This window comes from Lonchura striata, chromosome 4 (genome assembly GCF_046129695.1).
Source record: "Lonchura striata isolate bLonStr1 chromosome 4, bLonStr1.mat, whole genome shotgun sequence".
In the NCBI taxonomy this organism is placed as follows: domain Eukaryota; kingdom Metazoa; phylum Chordata; class Aves; order Passeriformes; family Estrildidae; genus Lonchura; species Lonchura striata.
Window position 1 is genome coordinate 6032170 of NC_134606.1, and position 15316 is coordinate 6047485.

The following is a 15316-nucleotide window of genomic DNA, read 5'->3' on the forward strand; positions in this document are numbered from 1 at the left end:
CTGTCAGGAGGAATGGCAGAGGGTTCACCCAGCCTGTGAAATCAAGTGTGCTGTAGAGATCCTCAGTGAGGTGGGAGATCAACCTGGCACATCCATGCTCAGAGCAGAGCATTGCAGAGGCCCATGGTGTCAGACCTGTGTGCTGGCTGGCCCAGCTGGCTCAGTGACAGCACTGTGTGGCACAGCAGGAGCCTGTCTGGGTGCAGCTGGGCTGGTCTCTGCACTGCTCTTTCTTGCAAAGACTAACAATCCTTCATCACGCTGCTGGCAGCAACATGCCTGCCCACATGAAGATGCTGCTGGGTGGTCAGTCTTGAGCTCTGGGCTCTGTCCTCCAGAAAAAAAGATTGGATAATTTCATCTCAGAATGTACCTGACTGCTTGTTACAGCTAAAGCATGTCTTGTTGTTAATGTCCTCTGTATTTTGCAGCCCTACCTGAAAGTCAGGGTGGATCTGCACCTTTATGTTGCTTGGACAACAAAGGTTCTTGTATTTCAATTGTAGTCCCATAAGTGTTAGTTTAAAAGCTGAGAGGCAGAGAGATGGAAAGTGCATAAATACATATCAATGAAATTTGGTTTGCTGGTTTGGTCTTTGCTTTCAGTGACTGGGGATACTGTGAAGGCAGCACCTGTGATCTTTGCATTTATAAAGCTCCTCATATCACATGTCAGAGTCTCTTCCAGACCATTAAATAGTGGTCCTGATAACCAAGTAAAGATTCATCCACATGTGTAATTGAGATGTGCTCAAAACTGAATCAATACACTTTAATCTTTAGATTTTTTGGTAAGCAAAACCTGCCTTGAGCTAGGCTGGCAAAACCCTACCTGTGCTGAGTATCTCTAATTAAGGGCAGGGGTTAAACTGGGAGCAGACAGTAATCCTCTTTTTATTCTAGGTTTCCATTCTACTATGAACTCAAAATAGCTTTTGTAGCTTGGCTGCTGTCTCCGTACACAAAAGGCTCCAGCCTCCTGTACAGGAAATTTGTTCATCCAACTCTGTCTTCAAAAGAAAAGGTAATCACAGGTGCCTGGATCCTCCCTGGGTGGAACAGAACTATGGTGTGTTTACTCCAGTCCCTGTATCATTTGCATGGAAGGATTGGGAATTGCTGATTCTCTTCCTCTGTCATTTGATCCCCTCTTTTTGGTTGGTGTTTTTGTTCTTTGTGGTTGTTGTGTTTTTAAATACTGGCATCTGTTCAGTGTGCTCACACTTATTAACTCATTTTGGTGCAGTTGAGAAGGTGGGAGGGAGGGGGATAAAAATACCTCCTGAGCTGCTTTGCATATACTGGCTGATTATAGCTGGGGTGCTCTGTTGTGGCTGGGTATAACAAATAGAGAAACTTGGTCTGGCAGCCAGGACTCCTCAACTTTGTTCCCAGCTCTGCCTAAAACGTTGTACAGCAACGAGACAAACAGCCCAGGCAGTCTAAAATGGGCTTAGCAAGCACATGTCTGGCTGTGTAGTGTAGTGAAAAAAGGCATGTAGCATGTTAAAGTCCTAGATTAGAAGTGTCTTGCTCAAATTAAAGATGCTAATTTTGGGTGGGGGACATTACAACTTGGATCATTTGCCTGCTTGGGAGATTCCTGTGGCTGTGAATGGGACACTGTCAGGCAGATCCATTTGGCTCACGAGAATAAATGGACCAAAATCAGCTATTGTCACATACCAAAATGAAAACTGCTGATTGATTAACTGTTTCCTGCACTGGCAACCTGGAAATGAAAGCTCTGCCTTTAGCCACAGGCAGTGAAGTAGCAGCTGGATCTCAGTCCTGTCCCAGAAGGACAGTGGGAATCAATCCCCTGTCTCTGCTTCCCTTTGCTTGTACTTCTCCCAGGTAGGGCTCATGCATTCTGAGTTGCCACCTCTTGCCTATGGGGAATAGGGAGAGCAGCCAGAGCTCCTCACAACCTCCAGTCTCTACTAACCCAGCACATCTACCAGCTGAGTACTAGCAGTCATTACTATCATTATCATCCACTCCCCAGTGTCCTGAGGGAGAGACAATAAGGGCAGGAACCTCCCTAAGTGTTTCACCGTATATTGAGCAGTATCAAAGCCCAGAAGCTCTGTGCCTAACAATTCCATAGGCATCTGGAGCTGGGCACCACTGTGATGTGCAGGGATATTTCTGAGGCCACCTGTCCTGGACACAGGGCAGTGCAGCTTCAGCTGCCCAGTGTCATCATATGAGTATTTTTAACTATGAGGCAATCCCATTTGTCTTTGGAGTGCATGGTTTGCAAATGGCTATCAGTCCATGTTGCTAAGGCAGATTTCTCTTGCTTCCAGGATCCCAGCTTTGGGTCCCAATCTTCCATTTGTGGAATAAAGGCTTCCCCAGTCCTGCAATGGGAGTTACTGCTCCCAGCAAACCTTTCCTCTTTGCAAATGTTGGCTGTGAACTTCTTTCCAGCCACGGTGGAGGACATGGAGGACATCTACCTCCATAAAGTATAACCTGACTCTGCCAAGAATTTGAGGCTGGGAGCATAAGCTTGAACTTGTCCTTCTTGTGCTTTTTTAATTGTTTGTTTTGTGTTCTGCTCTGACAGGAGATCGATGACTGCCTCATCCAGGCAAAAGACCGGAGCTACGACGCCCTTGTGCACTTTGGGAAGCGGGGGCTGAACGTCGCAGCCACGGCAGCCGTCATGGCAGCTTCAAAGGTAAAGGTGCAGGTCAGGATGGTGCCTCATTAACATTTCTCTGCTTCCACTGCCAGCAGCAGCAGGCACAGTGTGGAGGGGGAGAGATGGTGGGGGTGGGGATTCTCTCATTATTTTCTATAGGGACCTATAATTTTGTGTAGTGACAGGAAAGAAGATGAAGTTCACGAAGGCTAAAATTTCTTCTGCAAGGCGTACACGTAACATAACTGGTGTGTAATTCTCTGCTGTGATGTTATGTGAGAGTGGATGTGCCATTAGTTGCTTTTGGAGGACCAGTAGATACTGGATGAGGGATCTCATCTGAAGGGGTGTATCCTGTATTCTCTTCCTGGCTTAGAGTCAAACCCAGAAAATAGCTGTTATCTGTTGTTCCTTTTCTTGCATAAGAGCTGTTATCTGTTGTTCCTTTTCTTGCATAAGAGCTGCAAGGATTTGATACCTGCATTTTGGGGTCCTGCCCTCTGGCCATGAGCTATCATGGCTTAGAGTCGATGTGCACAGTGTGTTTTGCAGGGGAGACTTGGCTACCACGCCTGTTACAAAAGGATAGTTAGAAACATATGAACAAGGATGGTACTGGTAGTAGGAACAACATGAAAATGGGAGTTGAAGGAAGTTATTTTCCTCTGCCAAATGCTTTTCCTATGACCTAAGGCACATCACTTTAGTACGTCTTGGCCTTACTTCCTGAAAAAATGCATAATGTATCCTTGGGAGGCCAAATACCATAAAGCTTATAAAGCCTGTTGAAAGCAAGGTATTACAGAAGGGGAGAGCCCAAAGGGTGTGCCATGCTCATGGGATCACAAGGATATGCTAAACTCAAAAATTGTCTCCTTTTTCCCTGCCTAGCATTGTGCAGACTATATTGTTGGGCCTGTCTTCTCCTGAGCTGTTGCTCTTCAGTAGGGAGACTCTTCTAACCCAGGGACTGTGAGATAAACCAAACTTGGACTGAAACCTGGGATAAACGTGGAGCTAGGGCAGTGCTGTGTATCATATGCCCAATGAACTAACATTTTTGTGATGCCTTCAGGACACTTAGCACTTTTGCTGCTGCCATTTAAGCCTGAAGAAGTCACACTGGGGACATAAATAGGCTGTAGGAATGCCAGTTTTGCAGCACTGCCTTTGCTCTGAGCCCCTTTCTACAAGGTGCTGCAGACTGACTGTGCTAGAGCTGTTTTTAGGTCACAGTGAGAAACTATTTGTGAATCCCAAAGGAGTTCTGGCTCCTGTCTAGGTAGCCCCTGAATATGAGAAGCTAAACAGTAACCCAAACCCAGAGTGCCAACCTGTTCCTCCATCAGGACTGCAACAGTGTCTGCATCAGCTGTTCAACTGGAATGAACAGTCAGCACCACAGTTTTCCTTCCCACTGTTCCACTTTTCTGCTGTTTTTCTTAAGACTCTTCTCTGCCTTAAAATGTGGCTCCAGTGGCAGTGGGGAAAAGAGGGAAGAGTCTCCACGGTACAAGGAAACTGTTGTTTTTCATAGTTGATGAAATTCCTCATTCAGGGGTGGAAGAAAACAACTCTGTGACTCGTGTGGTATTATTGCATTGCACATCTGCCAGCACAACTTGAGAGAAAACTGTTAAGATATTGCAACCTGTAAATGGGCCAGAAGAGTCTTACTTGCACACTACTTTGGGGAGGGGAAAATTATTTGTTAATAAGATTGAGAGGTTGTTATTGAATAGATTGATTGTTTGATTTTTACAACAAAGCAAGGACTGTTCAAGTATTTCCTTCAGCCTTGACATTAAAATTACTCTGAATGTATGAGGAAAAATAGGACCCCTGGCTTCCTTCACTACTTTGGCTTTGTCATCCAGCAAGTTGCTTGTTTCTCTGTGCCTCAGGGTGCAGATCCAACAGAGTGTGTGAGCCAGTCTGACAGCTCTCCTCCAAAATGGGGTAGTGCTCCAGCTCCCAGTGTGCACCAGCATTTTGGATCTCCTCAGGTTATCTCTAATCTATCAGAAAGTTAATCCTGAAAGAAAAAGAAAGGGGTATGTTCTTTTGAGCCCACAAACTTATCTCTAGTGGCTGAGCCAGCATAAGGAAAGGGATTGAACTGCATTGTGAGGAGCATGGCCAGTAGAAAGGAAAGCAAGGTCATTTCTTCCTGGTCTTGGGAAGCAGACAGTTTAGCTGTGCTGTTCATGGAAGTACACACCAATCTGTTCCCAGTGTAATATCCAGGGATGGTTAAAGCAACTTCTGTCCCTTGCCCTTCTGAGACAGAATGTGCCGCTGTCCTGGCAGGGAACTGCCTGGTGTGAGTTCCAGCCTGGTGTGCTGCAGTGCAGGAGTGCTGAGCTGGGCTTCCTCAGGTGTTCAGGATGTGATCGGGTGGTGTGGATGCGTCTCCATGGAGCCATCCCTGCTGCTGAGGAGGGAGTTGTTTCCCAGAGAGGAGTGGTGCAACAGGCACCACTGTTTGCCCTGGTTTTCAGCTGCTGTCACCTGCATGTCACCGCCCTTCCTTGCTCACTTGAGAAGGTATAACTGAGCTGGATTATCCTGTGTGAGAGAAGTTTAAATGACTAATTATCTGGAAAACATTTTGAGCAGACAGATGCCAGACCAGACTGCAGTGCTGTCCTTAGGGGGGAAGTTTCCAGGGAAGGAGGAAAGAGAATTCTATTTCTAAGGCTTATCATGGCTTTTCCAATGCCAAGATTTAAGGGAATCCAGCTAGTCTGTAATAAGTGTTGAGTGTTGATGGCAAAGTGAGCCATTAATTTGGTTTCAGCCTTTAAAGGATTGTGTTACAGGAACCTATAGAGATGATGATTTATTCAGTAGCAATGTGCTCCTGCAGCTTCCATGGAAAACATGGCTTTTACCATCAAATGAATGTGAGAATTATTTACTGCTTCACTTGGATTACTGGGTGAGGAAAAGATGCTTTTTTATGCAGAAATGGACCTTCAGGCTTTGCAAATCAACTTCATGTAATGGCAATACACACTGAGCTGCTGGGCTGAAAAGGGACTCTGTACAGATCTGTTTTCAGTAAATTAGCTGAAATCTAATGGCTCCTACACCTGGAGAACATGTCTCATGCTGTGCCTAGCCCTGTCCTTTCCGTTCAGTCTGAGCTGTGATCCATCATGGTCTTTTTTCTTTCATTATGAGATCTTTGGGCAAGGCCCATCTTTTAATTCTTTTCATCATCCTATTTTTTTATCCATTCTTTTTGTCCATCATATTTTTTAATCCACCCTGTTTATCCATCATCTTTTTATTTGTGCAGCACAATGCATCTGCCTCTCTGATTACCATTTGTGTGTGACAGGCTGCTGCTTATATATTTACTGCAGGCTAAGATGCTGCAAGCTGTGCACAGCCACACCTTCCTTACCTCTAATCCCCTGTCCCTTTCCCTTTTTTATCTTAAATACCCTGTGGTTTCAGTTAGCCAACTGCAGGCTTGTCCTTGCCCCTCCTCTTGTTCCTTGCTCCTGCTCTGTTTTGTTTTGAAGCCACAGTTGTGCTAATGCTGGCACAAACCTGTGCCAGTTCATTTTACAGGCTGAGGAGCTGCCAGTGTCCCAAGCACCCCGGGTCTGCCCAGCTGGCTCACTTGGGTGTTTTCTCTCTCTCTGGAGAGTCTATTTTTGATGCTCACTAGGCAAACAGAATGTTGGGTATCTGGTTTATTACCCCTGCTAGGTGCTCAACAGAGATCTTTTCCCTGCCCCTAGCAGCTCACATCCCCTACCAAGGAGCATAATCTCATTTGGGGCTCTAATCCTGTCCTCATCACTTGGTGATTCTGTCACATGTGGTGACTTCAAGTGGGTCACTCCTAAGTGATAGGATTAAATGACCAGGCAGTAAATCCTGTGACTCTTTGTGTGTTTTCAATTAGTTCCAGCTAATTCAGCCATTTCCATTCCTGAAGAGCCCTGACCACCACCATCTTTCCAGCTCACCTTGGTGGAGAGAAAACAAGCTTGCATTTGGGTCACAGCAGAAGGGAGCAGCAGCAGCAGGGCTGTTACAGCCCCAGTCTCTTGGCCAGGCAGTGCATCCATCAGATGGATCCTGGGCTTTTCACTGCCACCAGTCAGGTTTCAGTGTAAGCAGCTGGGACACACATGGCTGCAGCAAGGGGAGGCTCCAGTGGCTTGGAAGCAGCACCAGCCTTCTCCAGCAAATTTGTATGTACTCCCTTGCTGTCACCACACTCCCAGCACTTATCCTTCACCTGTCACCCTGAGCCTGCTACCACCTGCTGCTTTGCCATGTCCCCAGTCCACAACTCCTCTTTCCCTACTTGCTTTCCCAAAAATCTGCCCAGCCCTGCCATTGACACCTGACTTTCTACAACCCACTCATCACCAGTTTTACACTCTCCTCCAGCTCTCTCACTCTCTCTTTCAAGCTCCTGGGTTTCCCAGATCCTGTTTGGATGTATCCTTTATTCCCCACCCTGAACAAACCAATTCTACCAAACAGACCCACATCTTTCCCCATCTGAATACAAACTGTGCTCCCAACCACTTAACCATCCCCAAGCTGCAGCCTGAACTCATCTTTTCAAATGAGATTTGGAGAAAACATCCCATGCCAACAGATCAGTGTACTCAGAGGTTTCTGCTAGTGTACCTTCCCCTGCCTTTGTGCTGCCCTTCTGCAGGTAAGGTGGCAGAGCAGTTGGTGCTGTGGCCCCTTGCGTGCTCGCTTTTGCACAGGGGAGTGGGGCACAGCGTGGTGCTGGCAGTGGGTGCAGAGCCTTGGCAGGAGAAGACAAATGAGGTGGAGGGAGCAGGCACACATGACTGGTGTCAGTGAAAAGCCCATTTGTGCCTAATAAGTCTGAGGAGCAGCCCAGGAGCCTCTCATGCGTGGGGAATGTGGCTCATGGGGAGCCAGCAGTCGCTGCTCATATCACTCAAAGGAGCAGACAGGCAGGGGGGCTCAGGGTGTGCATCCACCTGCTGAACCAACCCCAGCACTGCAGCCTCAGCAGCTCCCAAACCACCTCTCTGGGCTGGCATTTCTACTCTATTCATTTCTATTTCCAGCTTTGGGCTCACCTTCCCCTGGAGGGTTATAGCTTCATTACCTTAAGGCCCTTTAGCCCAAGAAATTTATCAGGAAGTTTTTCAGTGCATTTGCTGGTTTTTAAACCAGGACACTGGTGATGATTTAGGCTTTAACCTCTTCAGACAAACAGCATCTTTTAAGTAATTTCTAGTATCCAGCTGGTGTAGCCAGTGCAATTGCCTGAAAATCAATATTTAGATCCCTAATTTACCATGCGATTTTAGACTTATTTACTGTGGATACCAGGAGAAAAATACTTGTGTGGGAGAGACATGCTGCCTTTTGTGACATAACAGTGGAGAGCTGCACTTCTACTTGAATTGGGAGAGAGGAGGCAGGGGTGGGGAGGATCCTTTCCCCTAAGATGCTTGATAAAGCCTCTTTGTAATGATTAGATCCCAATGCTCAGAGGGAGAGTGCTCCTTTGCTGAGCAAACATATGGGAGCAAGGTTCTGACCAATCTGCTTAGCACCACATCTGTGATGGCCACATCTTGTGCTCTCATCAGTAACATGCCTAGAGCTGCAGAGGTCAGGAGTGATTTAGAGTTCACAGACTGAGAAGCCTTTGGGGACACTTTACTGTTATCTCAGGGGGGCTGAGCTTGTTGCTTTTGAAAGTAGTTTCTTTTAAAGGATCTCCATTTGGGATCCAAAATCAAAGATCTTGGAGCTATTTTATGCCAATAAAGAGGAACAACAAATGGCTTTCTTGAAATATATGGTAGTATGCCACTGATTACAGTACTTTGTGAAGTGTTCTTGTGATGTGTGATGCATCTTTTATTCAGAAGTCTTTAAGAATCTGTTTTTCACAAATCTATAGAATCCCAGTGCTGTTTGAGTTACAATCCAGGTAACTCTTTCTAGTTTCTTTTTCAAGCTGGCTGTTTGGTTGGTGTCTCCAACAAGCAAACAACACTCACTGAATGCAAAGGACAGCAGAACCAAAAAATAAATTTATACAGAGAGACTAGTGTGGGAGAAGCAATAACAAAGAGTTCCCTGGAGAGGAAATTAACTGCACAAACAAAAAGGGTGGATGAAAATATGTTTCCACCATCAACATTAATGTCAGCTGGTTTCCCTTTGAGTCTTTATTACTGTCTGACATTTCCAAACAGGTAGCTCTTCCAGACTAGGCATGGCACACAGGCCCTGGCCATAAATAAGGATATTGCTTGTGGAATGTTTGTGTTCAAATGGTGGCAGAAGCAATTTACTGCTTCACTCATGCCTGTGCTCAGACCATAAAGCTGATGGTTCTGCTCAGGGCCTGCCTGCAGCCAGACATGAAGAAGCTTCTGTGTGCAAACTCCTGCTCACTGCTGTGAGCATTTCCCCACTGTCACCCTACTGCTCAGGGGAACTGTCAGTCACCAGGACTAAAATGACTGCCACGTGTCCCTCACATAATCCTGTGCCTAAATTAGTCATTAGGCCTGACACTGGGGATTTCTCCAGTGGGAAGCATCAATCAAGTGCAAGGAGTGGAGTAGCAGCCCATTGTGTTTATAATTTGCTTTACTCTTTAAAAACACCTGTTGGGTGACACCTTGTCAGCTGGGGTGGTTATGGAGTGGTTTCTCCATCTCTCTGGGAAGCTGAGGAAGGGAGGACCTATGTTCAGAGGGGTAGTCCACAGGTGGGTGTCCCTGCTTTTATGCGTACATGAGTCCCTGCACATGGTGCCCAGTGTCATGCTCATGTCTCACCTCGATTACTTATGCTTCAAATAGATCTTATTCTCAAAGCTTTTATGTGTGTTGCCACAATGGCTCTCTTTTTTCCCTTTGCTAGGTCTCTCAGCTACTCCATTTACACTTGTATTGGGACCAGAAAAAAGGGCAGGTAATCTGCTGAGTGCTTTTACTAACCCCTAACTAATGTCTGCTCCCTGTTAGATGTGTTGTTAGACTAGCTGTTAGACTAGTTTGGACTGTTTTCAGCTGAGATTGGTCTGAGGCCAAATGCTGTCTGCTCTGCTTCCAGTGGGTAGATCCTGCGTGCTGAGCTTTAAAAGCCTGTCCTTGATCTCATCAGCAAATTGCCTTCCAAGTCCTCTGCTGGCAGTTGAAGAGACTCCAGCTCCAGGCAGGGAGCTTTTACATGGAACACTGATTTAACTGGGCTGATTGCTGCTGATTGCTGGGCCAAGCTGCTGTGTTTGCTGTTGTGTTCTCACTAATGGATGAAGGGAGCCTCTCTCCCTCTGCTGTGATCCCTGTGAGGATGGTTGGGGTTGCAGTGGAGCTTTTGAAGGATCTCTGACAGGTGTGGCTGGGGCAGTCCTGCTGACACCATGGCCACAGCTGGCATCCTGGGAACGTGCACTGCACCTTGCAGTGGGCACTGGCAGGATGGAGGCTGCAACGTGCATGCAGACATCTGTGGGGATGAACTGCTAACCACACTTACAGCAAAAAGAGAGGAGAACATTAAAAGATTGAGGATTTTGCTGGAAGTGTGCTCAATGTGACTTAGTGTTCCCTTGCTTGTCCATTAACTGCTGATCCTAAGAGGCAAAAGGCCAGGAGGGGCCATCCTGCATTAACACTGATTGCATTAAAAGCTTCTCTTTTGTGACTTGGCAGTTTTGGGTTCCTGATTTTTCATGCTGTGTCATAGTTTCCACAGCTGCAAAATGGAATTTGTAGGTATTAGAGGTGTTTTGAAGCCTAAATAATGTTTACAGAATTATTTTATATTTTCAGACTGAAGGAATGATAAAATCTAGACACTGTTATTTGTTTATATTTAGATCATATTCAATGGGGCTGTTATATAAATTGCATACTTTTAAATTTTGTGCTTAATTTTATGTACTTTAGCTACCTACATACATGAAGTATTTATAATGAATAATTCAATTGAATATAAGCCCAGTTTTCCCCAGACTCCTAAATGCATGTTCTTCTAAAAAGTTTTAGTTCAAATGGGAATGCAGAGACTGACTATGAAGTGGTAAAATAAATTAAAACAGTTCCAGCTCTTTCTGATAGAGTGCCTTTTACAGTGCTTGCCACAATGCAGATGTCAGGTTTTTGTGTTTCTGATCCATCCAGGCAAATACTGGTTGCATTAGTGGTTGTGCTCTGGACCCAGAGAGGCTGATGTTTGTTTTTGGAGATGATGGTGGTGATGTCTGCAACATGAGGAGGAAGGCAGTGTGCAGGTTGCTGGCTCTGGAAGCTCAGGGTTTTCATACTGTTTTGTCACAGTCTTTAAAGCAAAAAGGGGAGAATGTGCTAGATGTGGGTGAGGAAAGAATGTCTATATTACTGTCATTTTGACCAAATGAGGCAGATATACTTAAATTAGCTTTAGATTAATTACTGTGCCATGTGGATGGGAGCTTTAATTTCACTTAGAATCACAAATGAGCTTCTGCAGCTTGACTTGGTGGCCAATGCCTTCAAACTGTTGGTGCAGTCATGAATCTAAATAAGGTTGATACCAAGTGATAGCAGGGACTGTGCAGTGACATTACCATGTCCTTTTTAGTATTTGTCTTTTATCCTATTCAGTAGCACTGAGCCCTGGCTCTTCTCTGTAAAAAGAGAACTCGTGAGGTTGGTAGATCCTGGGGGTAAAAGAGGCAGAGGAAGCCTGAAGAGCTCCACTTTCAGTTTGTGCTGTACCTTCACCTATGGGCAAGATGAGATGGATTTGGGGACAGATGCACTATAGTGATCAGGGAACAGAGAGACACCTGTTCCTACCTGTAGCCCCCAAAACCTCACTGTCTGTAAAATCAGAAGTGCCATGCCCACAGGGATGGTCCATATCTTAAGTGAAGATGGATGAGAAATTGAGTCCAGAAAGGGAGTCTTGTGCCCAGGGAAGTTAAGGCTCAGTTTTCCAGCACCATTTCATGTTTGTGTCCTCTAAAGTCCCAAAAACACAGGTGCCACACTGACAGCACAATCATCCTTGCAACTGTTGGTGTTCAGTGAGGAGGAGAGAGAGGTGGTGTCATCACAGCCCTCCCAGTCACAATTTTCAGAAGGCTTTGTAATAACATTGAGCTGCTCCTCTGCTGACACAGTGAAATGGTGTTACCACAGCTACTGTCATGATGTTACTGCTGTCACACTCCCCAGGATAAAACTAGCCCAGATCTGTGGGCCTTTGCTGTTCTTGGAATTTCTGATATTAAAAAAAATGTTTCATAGAATGGTAGGAACAGTAACAATAATATTTTGCTATTACCTGTTTTATAAACCATCTTTATTTTTGCTGTTAGAAACTCAGATTAAAGCAAAAAATTAGGAAAAGGCAATTTTAGTTCTTTTTTCTCCTGGAGAAAATCAAAGTTGTTTAGTTCAGCTGCTTTAGTCTGTGCTCAAGGCTCTGTTGTAACAGACCCATAGATGACAGGCACATATCAGGCCCCTGTTTCAAAGCTCTCCTGGGGCCTTTGATCATTCTCTACTGCTATATCACAAGGTGCACTGCAAGAATATTAACACATCTTCTTCATTTTCAGTGTGTTGGTGTCATCTTCCCTGCCAGCTTGGTCTGACACATGAATCTCATCTCTAACCTGACCCATGTCCACGTACATAAATTGCTGGCTGGAATGAAATGGAATTTGGGTTAGCTGGCTGAGCAGAGCAGCTGGGGGGAGGTGAAAAGCCTGAGCCCTGCTGACACTTGAGCTGGGTGTGAGGGAGGAATACAGCACTCGAGTTACAGTTCATCAGCTGCTAACCCTCTGGCTTTGCTGGCCAGTCATTCTGCAATAGCAAAATATTATTTAATAGTCAGATTGCTCTCACTGGAGATCTGTCTGCTGTAATCAGGCTGCAGGGTAGGATATCTTGGCTTTGAATCAGTCACTGAGAATAGGGTGTCTGTGCAGGAATTCAGTGCAGGTTCCAAAACCCATCCAGAGCTGCACTGAGCTCTGGGCAGCTGAGATCTCACTCAGCTGACCAGCCACGCAAGGCAACTGCAGTTAGCAGCCCAGTAACATTTGCAGAATAAATGTGGCTTACACTGGCCCAAGAAGAGTAACTGGAGATGCCTCTTGGAGTGAGAACACACCCCAAGAGTGGCTCAGCCACTAGCAAACTCACCTTGGCAGGAGTAGCCAAAATTCAGGCATCAACTCTTGTGCCAGGCTGGAGAATGTGAGGGCAGAGGTGAGAGTTTAGCAAAATATAAGTTATAAGGACTCCACTGCCATGCATGTGAAATTAGCAACATGTCTTGGTATATCAGCAAAGAAGCTTATTTAAAATTTAAAATGCTTTCAAGAGTAGAATAGGCTAGTGGGAAAGAGCAAAGTAAGTCTGCTGCTTCTCTGTAATAGTCTGTAGGAAAGCTAAATGTGGAGTTGAGAAGGAAGTTTGAACTCAATTTTCTTGTATAGAAAGCTTCAGGCTGGAAAGTTGGAGATTACTGGTCTGTCACTTGTCTTGAATGTAAAAAGTGCAGACTGTCACAGCGACTGTAGCTATCAGCTCTGATGCCCTCTCTGCTTACACACTCTAAAAGTAAGGTTGCTTTATCTTTTTGTTAAACAGGACAATATTTACTGTCTGTTATTTGCTTTCTTTCTGATTTCATCTCAGTGAAAGCATCCATTGAATTTTTCCTAATTTACAGTTGCAAAAAGAATGTTAGAATCAGGTTCTATGTGTTTACTTCAGTATTTTTTTCAAGACTATATGCTCTGAAGTATCTTTCAGATCCTCCCCCTCAATACAATGTTAAAACATAAAATTTATGTAATTTATGTAATCAGTTATGCAATTTATATTCGGAATGTCATTTGATGTAGCTTAAAGTCTTAATGTCACTTAATGTGGCTCAAAAATTCCATTATTCTGTATGTATTGAATTTGCTGGTGTTCCTACTTTATGCTTGTCATGTTGTATGAGGGTTTCAGAATACTTACAGTCAGCCTTTTGATGGGATGCAGTTTTAATGGAAAGTGTCACTTAACCAACCCATCCTTTACAGTTTAATTCCTTTCATCAAGGGATATCTTTGTAGTCAGATTGAAAACTAGTGTAAAAAGAAAGAAAGGTATTCCATTAGTTAATTTCTCCATTAAGCTGCATGAAAAAAAAAAAAGCATTGTCGTATTTCTTGGAATTTAACAATATATTTTTATTAGTTTAAAATTTCAAATTTTCTGTGCTCTGGAAATGTTGTTGCTGAGATTGGCTGGGTGAATATAATCATAAATGATTAACTTTAAAAGGGAATTATTTTGATGCAGGCCATTTAATTGTGATTCTGAAGTCAAGCATCTGACTCATACCTAGTGAAGAAAAGTACCTACTAGAAAGATAAAGCAACATCCTGCTCCTTTACACATGGCCAAGGCTGCTCTGTGCTCAGATCACTGCAATGAAGAATCAGAGATGTTTCCATAGAACCACTCCAAAAGGAAGAGCCAAGAGATGGAATGATGCTTTTAGCAACACATTTTGTCATCTCTAGGTCACTAGACCACACAATATTTTTTTTCTTCCTATTGTCCTGATGGATTTCAACGAGAAAGACAGCAAAAAGTCTCAAAAATGTTGGATCTAACTTTGTGTTATTTACTTGCTTTTCTAACTAGGGACAGGGAGCCCTGTCTGAGAGACTACGGAGCTTCAGCATGCAGGATCTCTCGACGATTCGTGGAGACAGCAGCAGCACTGTTCCTCCTTCGGTCACTGTACGAACAAGTAGCAAACAGAGCCACCCAAAACCATCCAGAAGTGCATCAGAAGGCACTGGCAGCTCAGGTAAGTGCCAGAGTTATTTTCAGTGTTGTGCTGTCTGGAATATCACACCGTTCAATGAAGTCATGCCCTTGGCAGGAGCAGAGAGAAATGGACACTGCAGGCAGCACATACCAGAATTCCCAGGACACAGACATGCTCTGAGTCTCTTGGCACTTAGGAGAAAGAAACAGCATCATCATTTGATGGTTACTATTCCTGGCTGGTACCAAGGGTGGGACTTGAGTGTTCAGAGAAACCAGACTCAGTCTTTGCAACCTGAGCTGGAAAGTTGGGCTGGGGGCTGCAAGCCATGCTGAAAAAACTGTGTCCTAAGGACAATGGTTTGTTTTGTAAGTCTGAAATAACAAAGGGAAGAAATATCATGCTGTAAATAAGATCCATTCCTGAGGATTCAGTTAAAAAATTTATTTCAAGCTTCATTAAAGAAATATTTTTGAGTCCAAATCCAAAACTTTTAATTGGAGATAGTTTTGCAGATTAGATCTCAAGAATTGAGACATGGAGGGTTATCCCAAGCAGGTGGCTCCAGATGGTTTCTGGGATTCCTACACACCATCAAAGATCACCCAACTCCAGTGCTGTGATGAGAAGCCAAGGAAAGTTGCAGGCATGTTGCACTTGGTAGCTTGTGAAACATGCTGGCAAGTCAGAAATTCAGCAGTTTCAACTTGTGTGTGTTGAGGTCTGTGCAAACACTTGCAGTGTTTCAAGCCTGGGTAGTTGCTACCCTTTCTAATTTGCTTTAGTTTTGGAATGGTATTAGAAATGTCATGTTTCATCCTTCCAAAGGAGTATCCTTCAAGCCTTTGA

The 15316-nt window shown here is 44.6% G+C and overlaps 1 protein-coding gene across 2 annotated transcripts in view; it reads left to right on the forward strand.

Annotated features, from left to right (window-relative positions):
- The window catches only part of REEP1 (receptor accessory protein 1), a 65255-nt gene that overhangs the window by 30610 nt on the left and 19329 nt on the right, over positions 1 to 15316 (forward strand). Inside the window, exons 4-7 of one of the 2 annotated variants that reach the window (XM_021535723.2) lie at positions 904 to 1024; positions 2576 to 2689; positions 9557 to 9607; positions 14338 to 14506. In XM_021535723.2, coding sequence (XP_021391398.1) covers positions 904 to 1024; positions 2576 to 2689; positions 9557 to 9607; positions 14338 to 14506 — 455 coding nt within the window. The remainder of the gene's footprint in view (positions 1 to 903; positions 1025 to 2575; positions 2690 to 9556; positions 9608 to 14337; positions 14507 to 15316) is intronic. The other variant, XM_021535725.2, reaches the window with a different exon arrangement.